General features: G+C 38.8%; 3 protein-coding genes across 4 annotated transcripts; 2 read left to right on the top strand and 1 right to left on the bottom strand.

The window, feature by feature from the left end:
- The first annotated feature begins 2,762 nt into the window (after window positions 1–2,762).
- On the top strand, window positions 2,763–4,087 carry LOC133739884 (uncharacterized). Its single transcript, XM_062167704.1, has 4 exons — window positions 2,763–2,902; window positions 3,025–3,443; window positions 3,541–3,617; window positions 3,715–4,087. Exons 2-4 carry the CDS (start codon window positions 3,025–3,027, stop codon window positions 3,732–3,734), a joined length of 516 nt encoding a protein of 171 aa, XP_062023688.1. The 5' UTR covers window positions 2,763–2,902; the 3' UTR covers window positions 3,735–4,087.
- Window positions 4,088–7,298: 3,211 nt separating this feature from the next.
- Window positions 7,299–10,056, top strand: LOC133739147 (uncharacterized). 2 transcript variants are annotated; one of them, XM_062166878.1, is made up of 3 exons: window positions 7,299–9,332; window positions 9,477–9,536; window positions 9,926–10,056. In XM_062166878.1, the coding sequence occupies exon 1, from the start codon at window positions 7,702–7,704 to the stop codon at window positions 8,968–8,970; it is 1,269 nt and encodes a 422-aa protein (XP_062022862.1). In that variant the 5' UTR covers window positions 7,299–7,701; the 3' UTR covers window positions 8,971–9,332; window positions 9,477–9,536; window positions 9,926–10,056. The 2 variants fall into 2 exon arrangements, with proteins under 2 accessions (XP_062022862.1, XP_062022861.1); XM_062166877.1 differs by lacking the exon at window positions 9,926–10,056 and having other exon boundaries at window positions 9,477–9,792.
- Window positions 10,000–11,280, bottom strand: LOC133737895 (putative UPF0481 protein At3g02645). Its single transcript, XM_062165368.1, has one exon. It carries the CDS (start codon window positions 11,278–11,280, stop codon window positions 10,000–10,002), a length of 1,281 nt encoding a protein of 426 aa, XP_062021352.1.
- Between the last annotated feature and the right edge of the window lie 4,738 nt (window positions 11,281–16,018).

The following is a 16,018-nucleotide window of genomic DNA, read 5'->3' as shown; positions in this document are numbered from 1 at the left end:
GGGAAATGAAACTAATGAACCATGGCTTCATCTAGCATAAAAACCCTTTTGACTTGGGAGGAAAAAAAATCCAGTTCCAAGTACAAAGAAGGAATATTCAAAAAAATTTGGAAAGCAACAACCATTTTTCCTTGTATATAGTGACACCGTTAAGATGTGGGGTTCTCAAATTACAGAGAGCAGACCTGAACACTCCTTAGTTATAAACTTTGAGATAAGAATAAGAGCAATGGGGTCACTGAATTCTCTCCCTAAGGTTTTTCTTTGAGGAGTGAAGAATATTCATATTGTCTGATAGAAAACAGTGAATTTTGTTCCTGCTTATCCAATCCTGCGGACTCAACAAATTAAAAAAAAAAAACCCACAAAGAAAGTTTTGCTAATGCAAATATATTATAAGGTCCGAAATATGCGACGGTCAAAAGAATTTTCTGAGGTTATTTCAATAATTAAAGAACAATTAGCTGTATGGATATGCTGAGTTTAGAGGTTACAAAGCATGCTATTTGCTTTTTGTGGGGACTAGGCCACAATGTATATTAATTTAACAAAGTCAAATCAGTATGATTTTACTTGCTACTTTCAAATTGCATGAAAATTAAGGAAACATGTTTTTTGTTTTTGTTTTTCTTACTTTTTTTTGAAGGGAAAGACGACAAACTATATTAAGTGAAACTGAGAAGTACATGGAGCGATGCAACAGCATCGAAAGAAAAACAATAAAGCATAACAAGATGCACAAACGCATCTATAAAGTAGGAAAATAATAAAGGATAGCAAGATGCACAGACGCATCTAAAATTAAAGGTAACCATGTGACTTGATGTCGGACGACATCGCTGCACTGCATATGTCACGAGAGCAGTGTAAATATATGAGTAACCGTAACCGTAACCGTAACCGTAACTGTAACCGGTGATATGATCACCTAGGAGAGGTGATTCGCTCACCAGGAGTTTGAAAGTAACCGAGGGTGTCAAAAACTCGAAAGTTAACAAACAAACTCCCAAGAACCAGAACAAATACCAGATCAATATGAGCAGCTGTCTCGGATCTAAGATCCGGATTTGTAAGCGACCAGGATCCCAAATACGGATCCAAATCCGGCCCGAGACCAAAGTCAAGTCTGCCAGAGCAGCCTTGACAACAGCCCAAGCCCATTCGAATCTGATTAGGGCACCCAAGCTCATGGGCACCCCAACACCATCTCTTCTCTGAGCACTCGAAAGCTTCCACCTCTGAGCACTGGAAAGCCTCCGCACCCAAACCCCAGTGATCCGAGCGGCCGCGCTGTCTGAATCAATCTGGGGCTCCACCAAACCTTGATGGAAAAGACCATTCCGGGGAAGGCAGCTGCGCAATAGATCTGGGATGCCCCACCACGTCGATTCGATCTGCGAATTCTGCCAGAGGCGGCCCGAGTGCAACCCCTCCAACCCTCGTCGAAGAAGAATCAACCATCGTTCCAACCTAGCACACCGGACGGGGTCAGCCTCACCTAGTACCGATTCGGTGACAACACCACCCGATCGATCTGGTCTAGGCATGCCTTGAACATCCAAGCACAAACCAACCCGACCCACCTCACCAAATTTGAGACGCGCCCGCTGAGGCCTTGACGAACCACCACCGTGAGCCGCCATCCGCGATGATAGATAGGCTATCATCCTCAACGCCGATCGAGCCGGCAAAGAGCAGGCCGCTTCCAACTCCACGCAGGGGACCGTCATTGGATCAAATGAGAAGGAGGGAAGACGAGAGTCCCCGCTCCAAAGGTCCGACACCACAGAAGGTGAAGGAATAGAACCCCATTGAAGGGGGAAGGTTCTGCAAAACCACGCCCAAGGGCGGCGGCCGCTCAACCCTAGCAGCGCACTACTAGGTCTCATTGAGAGGATATACTGTCTATTCTATCATAAGAATGTGTTTTAAAACTGTGTCATCTTAGTTTCGTGTCTTCTTTTATGAGTAGCTATCATTAACAAGTAATTAAGGAGACATAGACTGTCAGACTGAACAATTTTTAAGCTAGCTTTTTTGTTTTTCTTACTTGAATTGTGATCATCCGTCGACCAGAAGAGAATTGTGACCATCCGTATCATGCTTTTGGATACGTGGAGCTATGTAATGAGAATTTCATAATTATATATATGAGGAAAGTTACATACGTACCGATCGACCATATTATTTACTTAATTGGTATCAGTACATACATCAGGAAAAATGCTAGCATTCGTACTTAATTGGTATTAAAGAGTGTGGTTGCGTGTGAGAATCACCAGAATTTTTAGTAAAAAATCGTACGTCATATGTGTAGATGGCTAATTGTAATGCATCTCCACACTATTTCTATTATCAATTTTTTGCCAAAAATGAATTCAATGGACAACAAACTTCTTTTCCTTTGTATCCACTCGTATTTTCCATAATTTTGCTCAAAATCTAAACTAAATATCCTCATTTCTTGTTAAATCAAGAGGGGCAATTATGGACCTCAAGAAATTTATGAACCTCAAATATTCATGCATTTGACACTAAACCCTAGAGGATATCTATAGCTAAGCGCGCCTTTAGCACTAACTAATTAATTTTTTCTTTCTTTTATATCTTTAGAATTTAAGTTTTATTTTCTCTTTATGTCTTTTTCCGATTTAGTTATTTCTGATTCCATTGTTCAAGGAAGTTAAAGTGATGAAGAATATATATCAAATAGGGAAAGGAAAAAAAACCCCACGTACCTAAACCTCTACTGGATGCCTCAATCCACCATGCTCGGTTCTCGAGGACATCTTAAGCAAGTATAAAAAGCCTCCCAAACCCCTTCACCTTAATCACCAATACCCCCATTTCTATTCGATCAACTTCATCTAGCTAGCTAGCTGTACGTGTACATTTTCTGAAGGTGAGCCCTAGCCTTTAAGGACTGTTTCAAACCCAGAGTCGACTTTAATTTGGAGTTTGATATATGAACATTCATGCATTTCACTGGTAACTAATATTTTTTTTTTGTGATTCATTCCTCAGATGAATAGGCCAGGAGATTGGAACTGCAGGTCATGCAACCATCTCAACTTCCAAAGGAGGGACTCATGCCAGAGGTGTGGGGAGCCAAGGCCCGGGGAGAGAGGTGGTGAATTTGGAAGCTTTGGTGGCGGAAGAGGTGGAGGTGTTGGTGGTTCGTTTGGGTTCACTACCGGCCCGGATGTCAGGCCTGGTGACTGGTACTGCAACGTGGGAAACTGTGGAGCTCATAACTTTGCCAGCCGCTCTAGCTGCTTCAAGTGTGGTGCGTCCAAGGACGAGTCCTCTAGTGGCGGTGGTGGCTTTGACGGTGACATGCCTAGGTCACTTAGAGGCGGTTTTGGATTTGGCGGCAGTGGCAGTGGTAGTGGTGGCAGCTCTGGTCGCTCTGGATGGAAATCCGGGGACTGGATTTGCACAAGGTACATTCGTTAACTTTTGTATATCATCGATCTAGATTACATTGGTGATCACATCTCTTTGACAAAATAATGAAACGTAATATAATTAAACATACAGGTTAGGGTGCAATGAGCACAACTTCGCAAGCAGGACGGAATGTTTCAGATGCAATGCTCCAAGGGAATCTAGTACCGGCAAGTCTCCATATCATTATATCAATTTGTTATGATTTTCTTAATCACTGATCATATAAGTAAATATGTACATTTCTGTTTGTTTATATGCGCGCAGGTGGTGCTGTACTTTTCTGAAGGAACTGAGAAAAAGAACATTCCCTAATGATAATGGCTACTCCTTTTGGGCCAGAGAGAGAGAGAGAGAGAGAGAGAAGAGACATCACCCTCTTCTATTTTTATCATTTTTCTTTTTTCTTTCCTTACTTTTTCTAGTTTCTAGGTTTATCTTTGCTAGCAAGGGAGCTTAATCTGAAATGTGGCTGCTGATGATCACGAAGAACGTACTCAACAAAGCTTAATCACTTGGCATTTTGTGCGCTTAATTTCTCCCTATCTTATAATATATGAACTATAGCCTGGCATGTAGCTTTGTATGTACGTATGTGTACTATTAATCATAATTAATCTCAGTGTTTTTGTTTAATGAACATTGTTACTTCCTTATATATAGTGAATCTCTCTCTCTCTCTCTCTCTCTCTCTCTCTCTCTCTCTCCCTCGCAAGAAATAATGCATGCTTTTATCCAAAAGAGTGGTCCATGGAATGTATCAGTTAAATTCCAAAATCGATGAGGACGTATATATACAGTATAGTTGCCCATAAACATGTAAATCTGCAAAGCAATACACATAGCATAGCTAGCTAAAGGATCCATCGAGCTGTTTACATCATGCATGGACCATAATCACATGCTTTTGGTTAAAATAACGTGAAAGAAGAGCACTATTCAAAAATGGAATTTTATAGCTAGCTACACTTAGATTTTCAAATTGTATACATCTATCTATAATTAAATGCAGAATATATCTTCAAAAGTTAAAGCTGAGAAATCAAATTCATATTTATATGCAGCTTCAAGAATATATAAATTAGGGACTATATCAACTTCAACAGATTCAATTTTGATCCATGATGGACCAACATTTTCATTATATCTTTCTTTCTTTTTTCGATCTTTCTATTTTCCAGTGAAAGGATTCAAGAATACATATATGTCATGCTTAATTGATGAAATTCGATGATCGATCACCCCACCCTGTATTGTCACTGGTTTCGCTTACCTTGTTAATGAACATCAGTTATCTTATTAATTTTACGCAAGTTCCGTTTCTGTTAATCTTATGCAATTAAAAGTTGGGTGAAGTACTGGTGAACGTGATCTCTTTTAGGGAAATGCAGAAAACATGACCATGCATGATGCATACAATCGATCGAAAAGCAGTGATACTGTTAAGAAATGCAAGATAGGCAAGGCCTTGGCATCATTATCTTCAAGCAATTATTGGATTCAATTATATGCCGCAATATTTGTCATTAATACCTTTGCAATTTGAATTGTACCATAAAATTAGGCTTAATTTTAAGTTTCAAATGAATTATCGTATATATCTAACATATGGGCAACGCTTCAAATTGAATGAACAGATTAGCTATATAAAATGAATTGTTTCCCATAAAACGCTAAAATGATAACCAAAACGTACGTAATCCAATGGCTAAACGTCTTTGGATTTACTTGATTTTTCAAATTAAGATGATCTTTGGAGGAGGATGAACAATAAACGTTTCAAATATTGTGCTTTTTTGTTTACTTCACTCTGAAATACTCTCTAATTAATTAATCAGATATAAGCGTACATATAAACAACTTCTTTTGGAGTAAGATTCATAGTTTTTATTAGTTAATTGAAGGAAATCAAATTTCTGATAAAAGAAAAAGAAAAATCCACTCAGGCCATTATGATTTAACTGTTATCCTGAAACCCCAACTGTGATATCTGATATTTCTGTCATGGGTCCTGCAATGTGCAATCATCTATTTTAGTGCATTAGAGCATTAATGAAATAAATGATGAGCAGTCAGCCTAGCTAATGATAACTACACGTACATCACTATAACTTCTTTGATTAACGGATGGGGTTAACTTTTACAAATTGCATATATAATCTAATTGATAAACAATTCCAAACTCTAATAGATAATTGAACATAGTTTAGAACAATATATAAAACTAGTTCACATAGGATTCCCTAGCTTTTTAGAAACACCTTTCATGGGTTCCCTCATTGACCTCATGACATGGGGCAGCTTAGCTAAGTTTAAGAACTGAAAAATGCAAATTTTATTGGTCAAAAAGGAACCACACATGAATTAGTGTCTGCTACTACACTCCATTCTTTAGCTTTTAGCAAGATTCTTTGTTTCACTTTGAGGTCGGCTTTATGTTACTTCAGAGAATATGCTTTATATATTGTTCATGTTAGTGAGAACCGAGAACTAGTCATGAAGTCCCTCTCATTCAATCATTTCCACAGCACTGGCCAGCAAGTGGCTAGCTAAGCTTATATATATATTGAGGTTTTTGTGCCATTATAAATATCATTATCCCATGATTTCCATCTCGATCTGTATTCCATCACAGCAAGTTTGGTTTTATCTCATTGCATGCATGAAAAATTAGCAAATTAGAAGCAAGTTTGGTTAGTGAGAACCGAGAACTAGTCATGAAGTACCTCTCATTCAATAATTTCCACAGCACTGCCCAGCAAGCTAGTGGCTAGCTAAGCTTCAATATTGAGGTTTTTGTGCCATTATAAATATTATTATTCCATGATTTCCATCTCGATCTGTATTCCATCACAGCAAGTCTGGTTTTGTCTCATTGCATGCATGAAAAATTAGCAAATTAATTAGAAGAAAGAAAGCAAATACATTCATATAAACAGTGGTTTAGTAGTTATGATATTCACTACTTGATCGGCATTATGTACGTTTAACCAATCATTTACTAATTGTTATTTGGAAGAAGGTCGGACTACATAATCTTTTGATCTTTTCCTTCTCACAATGGCCGGATTGAGAAATTAGAAGGATGGACATTTGACCTCTCGATCACCTTGAGGTTTTGGAGAAAATGCACATACTTACAAGCCCTCAACAGATACTTGGATTGCACGAGTACTTAAAGTTCAAACGATGTTGGTTTGCTCATGAATTTTATTCTTGTAAACTATGTAGTCATCCGTATACAAGATGATTGCGGGATGGACCATGTTTTTACGTGGGATCAATGATCGTTTTTTCTAATATTAAAAAGATTAAATTTTTGCCAATCCCACTCCTTATCCGTTCCAATCCCCCACCTCTTCCCACTACTTAACCTAATTTGCAATGTTTTGTTATAACGATGGGAAATTAATTTCTTGAGAAATATAATCATGCATGTTTGAGTCGGGAATTAAACTCTTCTTGATAAAGAACTAAAACCCATAATTTGGGACAGGACATTTGAAAGACTCATGCTCGTGAAAGAACAACATAAACCTCTTTTATCATGATTCTAAATGTGGATTGGGGACCCAAAAGACACTAAAGACCAGGCAGTTCACCGGATTAAGTACACAAGTTGAAAGTTTGTTAACACTGTAATGGTCAAAATTGGTAGGAAAAAAGAATGGTACTTTTTACCCAATTCAATGGACGAAAAAATTTAACAAAATTCTCTTTTTAAAGGTTCCCCCTTTTTCCTTCTTTATAAAAACAACCATGTTCAACGCTACTTTTTAATCCCACATTTTTCAGTTAAATCTTTTTCTCCCTCATCTAAAGCCTTGATTGCTCAAGCCCTTTTATATTAGTACGAAAGAGAGAGAGAGAGAGAAAAAAAATCAACCAGAAACACTCGGAGATTAAATATCCAATCCAAGCCCAACAGTCAATTATTTGATAAAAGCCCAAAAAGCCCATTTTTGATCACTGGGATCCAACCCAGCCCAAGATCCAAGTCCTTACAAACAAAGCCGAAGCGTTTTCCGGTCATCAACGGCAGTCGTCTCTCTCGTTCCGGCATCTTCAGCCGTCGCGAAATTCTATGCATAGGTTTTGATCCCAGCCTCCTTATGCTTACATATCACCTTTGTTTATCTCGACTTTCGCTCAAATAGTTGAGACGTTCACACGCTTGATTTTAGTGGGGGGGAAAAAAGTGCACACCAGGTGTTTGATAAAATGCCGCAGTGAAGAAGCAGCAGCAGTATAACAATGGCCTTTAGACATATAGAGAAGGTGATCCACGGTGCGAGGCATGTAATGGGTAAGCGAAATGGAGCCCTGCATTTGAACACAATGCTATACCATGGCTCAGAGGAGTCTCGTGGGGAGCCTCTGTCCCTGGAATGGTATAGAAAGGCATTTCCGAAGTTAACGAAACTGACCCGGTTGCTTAAAGATGTGGATTTGATTGATGGGAGGCTTGTTAGTATCAATGATGGTTCGATTATCGTGAATGGCCGAGCTGAACACAAAATGGTTGCTTTCAAGTCACTTGCCAGGGTCTTTGTTGGGTCTCCATTGGTTCAGCAGACGCTGTGGAGTGATGTGGTGGCGTGGGCTGGCGGCAGAGGATGTGACCCTTTTGTCTGTTTCAGTAAACCAAGGGAAAGAGAGGCCTTGGTTGTGAAGTCCATGTCTGTAGTGGGTAGCATTCTGAACATTACTGCACAGCAGAGGCAGACGGTGCGTGTGAAGATATGTCCGCAGGTCACGCAGCACCGTATATGGACCGGCACGCTTGAGGAGATACTAAATGGATTGAAATGTGAGTTGGAGGTTGTAGATTATCAGTGCCCGAGCAAAGGGACGAGGATTGGTCAGCAGATAGTTTCTAGCTGTCTGAAGTTCTTGGCTGACACATCCATTTCATATGATGATGACTCGGCTTCGTGGATGCGCCTTTCAACTGCAAAGATTACCGACTCTTCTGGTTTGCAAAAATGGGAAGACCTGCTTGAGATGTTCAATGATCTTATTGATTGTTTGAAAAACGACAGGGAGTTACTTCTTTATGTGACGAAGCTTGAGGTCATGAAAGAGGGGCTGTCTCAAATCAAGGATGTGTTGGTTGATAAAAGTATTGGATTCAAGGAAGTACGACATCAAGAAAGCCTAGTGCAGAAGAAGCTGTCCAAGACATTGGGTCATTCATCCCAGTGTTTGTTCACACTCTTGTTATATTACCTCTATGGGCATGTTAGAGATATTGAAGTAGACTTATCTGGTGGTCTTTATAGCATTAGTGACAAGAGTCTTTGTCTGTGCATGGGAAGGATTGTGACTTCAGATGAGGAGACGATGATTTGGAGTGGGGTGAAGCAGTTGGACAGGGCTCTTGGTCTTTTCAAGTTTGTATGGGAAACAGCAGGAATGGAAGGAGTTTTGCAATTGCAAGGCCATATATGGTGTGTAGGAGCTGAGAGCAGAACACTTACATATAGAGGAAACACATTCTTTGTACATGGAATTCATGTTTGAAGAACAACTCTCTCAGAATATGAGTTCAGATTTCAGAAGCTACTTTACATGATTCATTGATCAGGTGAACACTACATGCAAGAACACGTAGCTTGGTGTAGTTGTTGCAGTAACTGATCTGAGTTCAACTCAGTACCTTTTAGGAGTTCTTAAGCTCATTGGCGTTCTCAAGTATAAATGATTACTGATAGTACCGAAGTACCAAACCCAGATTCAGATTAGAACAAATGCATTCCATGGAAGTGACTATGAGGAGTGCACCAGCCACATAACAGAAAGAACACCCTTCAGAAAATCCAGGCCAAGCTGGATAAATAGATGTACTTGCTATAAGGAAAAACAAGAAAAAACTCTTGATGGAAGTAAGTTCTCAAACTTCTAAAGTAGCTTGTTCAGAAAATCATGTACTTGCTATTGGTTTGTTCTATTAGTAATAATGGATGCATTGTCTATGAGATATAATGTAGCCATTAACTGTTTAAAGATCTTTATTTCTTCTGATGCAGCTTAATAGGAATCTTTTGAAAACTTAGAAGATTTGGGTAGAAAAGATACTTCAAATTGAGGTATTGGTTCTCTCCTTTTCTTTCATTTTCCTTTTCACATGTTTAGTTACCTGACGTGATAACATTTTATTCTTTGGTAATGGTAATAATTTGGAAATGTAGTTCATAATATTACGGTGTAGCCTTCCTGATCCAAAATTCATTCTGATATAGTACTCTAATTGATGATGCCATTAATATCAGAAGATTTGCAGTCATAGCTTAGCACTAGTAGATGGATTAGAGTTCTATGTATTCATCTCTCTGGAATTTTTCCCTTGAAAAACTTAGAAATGTCAAATGTATCATCCCAAAGCATTCTATCCAGCATCTCCACTTTATTTATGTATTACCTATAATTAGAATACACTAGATAAGTAGATAATCAATCTTTATCCTTACACTTACAGGAGGGGCAGACACCAACAAACACAAAAACACACGTGTATATATAAAAGTACATTAATCTGATGAAATGTTGCCATCAATCTTTTGTAAGATTCGCAAAGGAGAGCCCTGCTTGAGCTAGAGTGAGTACTAGTAGAATAGTTGCAATCGTGATAGCTAGGATGGCCCATGGACTACTGAGATAATCTTGTTGCAAACTTGCCTTCCAGTTGTGCCAGGGGTCGCCGTAGTATTCATTCAGCTTTTCACAAAGCTCAGTGAAATAGAAATTTGTCCCGAATAAAATCGGCCCCAAGTCAAGGGTGCTAATAAAAGTCGTCACTGCTTTGCTATCTGATAGCTTAGACTCAAGGATTCCTCTCCTAGCAAGTAATTCCACGTCTCTGGAACTATCAAGCAGGTGGTCGATGATGAATACATAATCACTTATGTAATGATCATGGAGCTCAAACTGCTCATAGGCAATAAGGTTCCGAAAGAAAACTTCTGTCGAACCACGTATTCGTAACTGTGGAATTTTCAGAATACCATTCTCAAATTGAATGTCAAATAGGGTTGTGTCGTGAACCACCATAAACTTGACTCCAGCTGCCTTCAACTGCGTCGCACTTGGTATACTCAAAGTGTCGAGCTTTCTTTTGGGTGGGAGCTCAGAAGGTGAAGGCCGATGACATTTTAGGATATAGTCAACAAAATGTTGTATTCTAGCTCCTGAATATTGCGAGAGTTTGTTTGAAACCTCTTCCAGTGGCCTTATATATACCTTTTCCTCGAAGAAGCTATGGGTGAGCTTAATGAGGGAAAGCCCCATATCATTTTCAAGAGGAATAGTATTACTGGCATGGGCTAAGGAATAGAAATATTCGAGGATAAAGAATGGGAGCTGATTTTCAAGCATCAACATGTCATATACTACATCCCTGTCCATCCATGGTTTCCCAAATATCCGGTCATTTTCCTGTTGCAGTGTCGGGAAGGCACTCCTCAGCAGGACCTCAACTGTAAAAATTCCATCAACCAGAATCATTTCCACCAGTTTCTCTTCACTAAATTCAATGTTTACTGCATAACAAGAACGGATTTGTGCTTCCCATTCCTTCAAAGTTTTGAAACAATCCTCCAGGTCTACATTGGTTCTTTCAAAGAAGTCCTTCACATACCGCATTTTATGATCTTCCATGGCTTCTAGGCCTTCTCCTCCATGGTGAAGCGGACCTAGAGAGACCACCTGAGGTGTGTAAGCCTTCTCATTCACGTCACGTAGTCGCTTTGGAATCCTGTAGATACAACACTCGGAGGATATGGGAGATATCCCTTTCAGCTTATTTTTGAGATTTTTAGCATGTGACTCTTCCATGTCCGAATTAACAATGATCAAATCAACACAGCCTGCAATAAGCTATCCTTCTGTTAATAATAAACAAGGGAACTGGAACTTCTGGTAGTAATATGTAGTTCTTAGCATGCATCTGCAGTCTCTACTACTAGTAAATACTAATTTGTAGATGAGCGAACCAAGTTAACAGCACAAAGGGTCATCCGAAAACAGTTATAGGCCCAAGATACAAAACCAAGATTAATTTTTGGCTAGCACAAAATCGATGTAGACTTTAGAAATAATTAGGCAGAAGAAAAACTTATCAGAAAGATTATGACAGTTCATAGTTTCATATAATAAGAAATAACAAACCACTACTGTCTTTGGACAAAGGAAAAACAAATAACAAACTGAAGGCTAAAGGTTAGAATAAGGGAAGTTACTTCTCACGGTTTACAAAAGTGTTCTAAGAATGTGGAGATCTATAATTTGTGTCGATGCTGATTACGCAACAGATATAAGGAAATTGGGGATTAGTAATTATACAAAATCAACATTTCATTTTCATTTTCGAATGGTTGCCCAATATTCGAGTTCACTACATGTTATAAAACTGACGCTACAAAACTTATTATCACCTATCAAGCACTCAGAACATCAATAGTAAAAAGAAGAGTATAACTAACCCAGTAACTAGCTCAAAGTAATTGATTGCCAAAAAAAAAAAAATGAGAACTAGCTCAAAGTAATAGGAGCAAAGGAATGGAATATTTCTACCTTCTGCAGATAATCAAGTCGTTATGGCTTCCCTAGATTTCTTAGAGCTCCATGTTTGGTAGAATATGCAACACAACATTGATCTCCCTCCAAAACCTGTCATACATGCATATAAAGAAAAATTGTGCACCAGCAAGTCAATAGGTCAACTCGGTTTTGTTTTTTTTTTCTCTATAAACAACTTTCTTCTTTGTTATTCGATGGCTTTTTTCTCTGTTGTTGAAAAGGTCATGCACGTTTCTGAGAAAAGTCCTGGGTACTACAAAATATTATAAACCAAACGAGGAAAAACAAATAATGATTGGTCAGATAAGAGCGCGGGAAAAAAATTATTTATATGTATCCAAAAGAATAATCAAGGCGTCAAGGGAACTAGAAGTTCCTCTCTATGAATGAGCTATTATTGCCGGAGTCTTATTAATCTAGAAGATGGCTAATTATATAGACGAGCAGCACCTATTTTATTTTACCAGATACAACTTATCCCAGATTCAAGGCTTTAAGAAAAACTTACCATATATAAAAAGAAGAGAAAAATTCAGGTACCGTCTCCAAACTATGCTGTCAAGGCCAATTTGATACCCGAACTCTCAAAAGTATCAATGTGATACCCAAAGACCTAAATTGGTATCAACGTGATACTTCAGTCAAAATTTTCTAACGGCGCCGTCTGTTTGCTGAAGTGGCAAGCACGTGGGTCCCCAAAAAAAAGTGAAATGACAAATTTACCCTTTTTTTTTTTAGAAAAATTCATCTACCGTCCCCAAACTATTTTGCCAAAGCCAATTTGATACCCGAACTCTCAAAAGTATCAATGTGATACCCAAAGACCTAAATTGGTATCAACATGATTCCTTCTTCTTCTTCTGGGATCTTCTTCTTCTTCTTCTTCTTCTTCTTCTTCATGAGAATATTCCGGATTATGGTTATGTCCAAGAGACATCATTGGGGGACGCTCCAATGTCAGAACCAACTCCAGAGAATAAAGAGATCTCCATGAATTACACTAGTGTACATGAGATGATGGATAGAAATTCTATGGCTATTGATGATGCATTTGCATATCATATTGCTAAAGGAATTATAGAATATGATGATATCGAACCTCGCTCTATTGAAGAATGTCAACGAAGAGCGGATTGGTCTAAATGGAAAGATGCGATTAAGGCTGAATTGGATTCACTAACAAAGAGACATGTGTTTGGGCCTATAACGCAGACACCCCCTAATGTAAAACCTGTTGGCCATAAATGGGTCTTTGTTAGAAAGCGTAATGAGAAAAATGAGGTGGTAAGATATAAAGCCCGCCTTGTGGCGCAAGGTTTCTCACAACGCCCTGGAGTCGACGACGAGGAGACGTATTCTCTCGTAATGGATGTTATAACGTTCCGCTACCTTGTCAGTTTGGTAGTTTCCGAAAAACTTGACATGCAGCTTATGGATGTGGTTACAGCATATCTCTATGGGGATCTAGATTCAGAGATATATATGAAGGTTCCAGATGGACTTCAATTACCCAAATCAAGTGGCTCTAAACCACGGAGCGCGTTTTCAATAAGATTAAAACGCTCACTATATGGATTAAAACAATCCGGACGGATGTGGTATAACCGTCTAAGTGACTACTTGATAGGGAAGGGATATATCAACAATGAAATATGCTCATGCGTGTTCATTAAAAGAACAAGTTCCGGATTTGCAATCGTAGCAGTTTATGTCGATGACATGAACCTAATTGGAACTCTAGATGAGTTAAAGGAAACTGCTAAATACTTGAAATCCGAATTTGAGATGAAAGATCTTGGGAAAACACGGTTTTGTCTCGGTTTAGAACTCGAGCACCGTAGTGATGGGATTTTGATCCATCAGTCTGCATATACTCAGAAAATTCTAAGGCGCTTTAATGAAGATAAAGCAAAGTCTGTGAGTACTCCCATGATTGGTCGTAGTCTTGAGCCCGGAAAAGATCCGTTTCGTCCAAAGGATGAGGACGAAGAATCATTAGAGGCCGAAGTGCCCTACTTAAGTGCAATAGGCGCATTATTGTACTTAGCTCAATGCACAAGACCGGACATCTCCTTCGCAGTGAACTTGTTAGCTAGACATAGCTCTACGCCAACACCCCGCCATTGGATTGGTGTAAAGACAATCTTTCGATACCTTAGAGGTACGATTGATATGGGCCTATTCTATCCCTACAGAGAGAAAATGAATGACGGAATTTCGGGATCGGACCCTAAAAGGCAAAAAGCCACCATCCAAGAGTTGACCGTCGGCCATGTTGCCGCCGCCGTCCATGGTGGTCGGCGTTTCCCTACTCCCCTCCATCAAAACGACAATGATGTTTTGATGGGTTTTGCTGGTGCAGGGTACCTCTCTGACCCTCACAAAGGTCGCTCCCAAACGGGTTATGTCTTTATCATGGAAAGCACTGCGATATCTTGGAGGTCTACAAAACAGACCCTTGTTGCTACTTCCTCAAATCATGCAGAGATTATTGCTCTACATGAAGCCGTACGTGAATGTATATGGCTAAGGTCTGTGATTCGACATATTCAAGGAAGTTGTCGTTTGAAGTCTACCACAGATGAACCTACATGCATTCATGAGGATAATGCAGCTTGTATTGAACAAATGAAGTTAGGTTTCATCAAAGGCGACAACACCAAGCATATATCGCCTAAGTTATTTTACAATCAGCAACAACAATCACTTCTAAAGATTGAAGTGAATCAAATCCGATCAGAGGATAATGTAGCGGACTTATTCACTAAGTCGTTACCTAAATCCACCTTCGAGAAACATGTGAAGAGCATCAGATTGAGAAAGTTATCCGAACTCCCACGATTGTAGCAATCAGGGGGAGATATCGACATCAGGGGGAGTTATGATGTCTACATGTTCGATCTCGAAGAGTAGAGGACGTGTTGTACTCTTTTTCTCCTCCTCGAGTTTATTTTTGTCCCACATGGTTTTTCACTCGAGCAAGGTTTTTAACGAGGCAACGGATGAAGCGTCACCACCAAGTTTGAGCGGCGCAAGGGGGAGTGTTGAAGGAAAATCAACTTAGTGTGCCTTATCAAACTAGGAGTAGTAATAGGAGAGAAAGTTCTAGAATTCCTAATCCTAGACGGATTAGTATTCCTTGTAACATTAGAATATGTACTTTGTAATCCCTATATATAGGGCTCATATTCTCAATAATATGCTACAATTCTCTCATCAATCTCTCTCGAATTCTCTTTTACTTAAACAGATACCAGTTGAGGTGTTGTCACTTGAGGCACATCTTCTATTATTGATACCAAAAGAAAGCATCTTCCACTTACTAATGCATATCAATTTGATGTTTGTGGTTGATATTTGCTTTTATTTGTCTAAAGAATATAAAAAGACTGATTCTCTGTTTCTTAATTATGGGTGGGCTGATTGCTCATGCAAATGTCTGTCTTTTTCATGCGTCTCGATCATTTCCCATAGTAGAACATAATCGTTGCTTTTACTCTTAATGTGATAGCTAATCATCTCTATGCAATATCTCAGTGATGTATTAAAAAATATTGCTGTTAATTTATCAAAATGTGGGGATTATTTTTGGTGTCTCAGAACGTTTTTCATGCTGATGATAATGAAAAGTGGGGGAGCTAGGAATGTACTTCAAAACCAAACAGAAACAGTTCAATTTCAAAATTCACAGAGATCAGTGGGTACCAACCATGATTATGCTACTCAGTGTCATAGAATTAACAAATATCCTACTGCAAACTAGTGATTAATATTTGAGTAAAACTCACCACTAGGGTCAAAACTTTTCTCCACCGGACAAAATGATACTCAACTTTCAAAAGCGATCAAAATGATACCTAAATTTTTAAAAACAAATCAACTTGATACCCAACTTTCAAAAGCGATCAAAATGATACCTAAATTTTTTAAAGTGATCAAAATGATACCTAAATTTTTAAAAACAAATCAACTAGTGATCAAAATGATACCTAAA

Source organism: Rosa rugosa, chromosome 3, assembly GCF_958449725.1.
Source record: "Rosa rugosa chromosome 3, drRosRugo1.1, whole genome shotgun sequence".
Taxonomy (NCBI): Eukaryota; Viridiplantae; Streptophyta; class Magnoliopsida; order Rosales; family Rosaceae; genus Rosa; species Rosa rugosa.
Note: the sequence above shows the minus strand (reverse complement) of the source record. Positions and strands in the feature narration are given on the sequence as shown.

What these genes read in the sequence shown, in the direction of transcription:
- LOC133739147 (XM_062166878.1), top strand. Translation starts at nt 7,702, where the DNA reads ATGGCCTTTAGACATATAGAGAAGGTGATCCACGGTGCGAGGCATGTA.
- LOC133739884 (XM_062167704.1), top strand. Translation starts at nt 3,025, where the DNA reads ATGAATAGGCCAGGAGATTGGAACTGCAGGTCATGCAACCATCTCAAC. An exon ending in GGGGACTGGATTTGCACAAG is followed by an intron (nt 3,444 to 3,540) that starts GTACATTCGTTA and finishes TTAAACATACAG; the next exon opens with GTTAGGGTGCAATGAGCACA. An exon ending in TCCAAGGGAATCTAGTACCG is followed by an intron (nt 3,618 to 3,714) that starts GCAAGTCTCCAT and finishes ATATGCGCGCAG; the next exon opens with GTGGTGCTGTACTTTTCTGA.
- LOC133737895 (XM_062165368.1), bottom strand. Translation starts at nt 11,280, where the DNA reads ATGGAAGAGTCACATGCTAAAAATCTCAAAAATAAGCTGAAAGGGATA.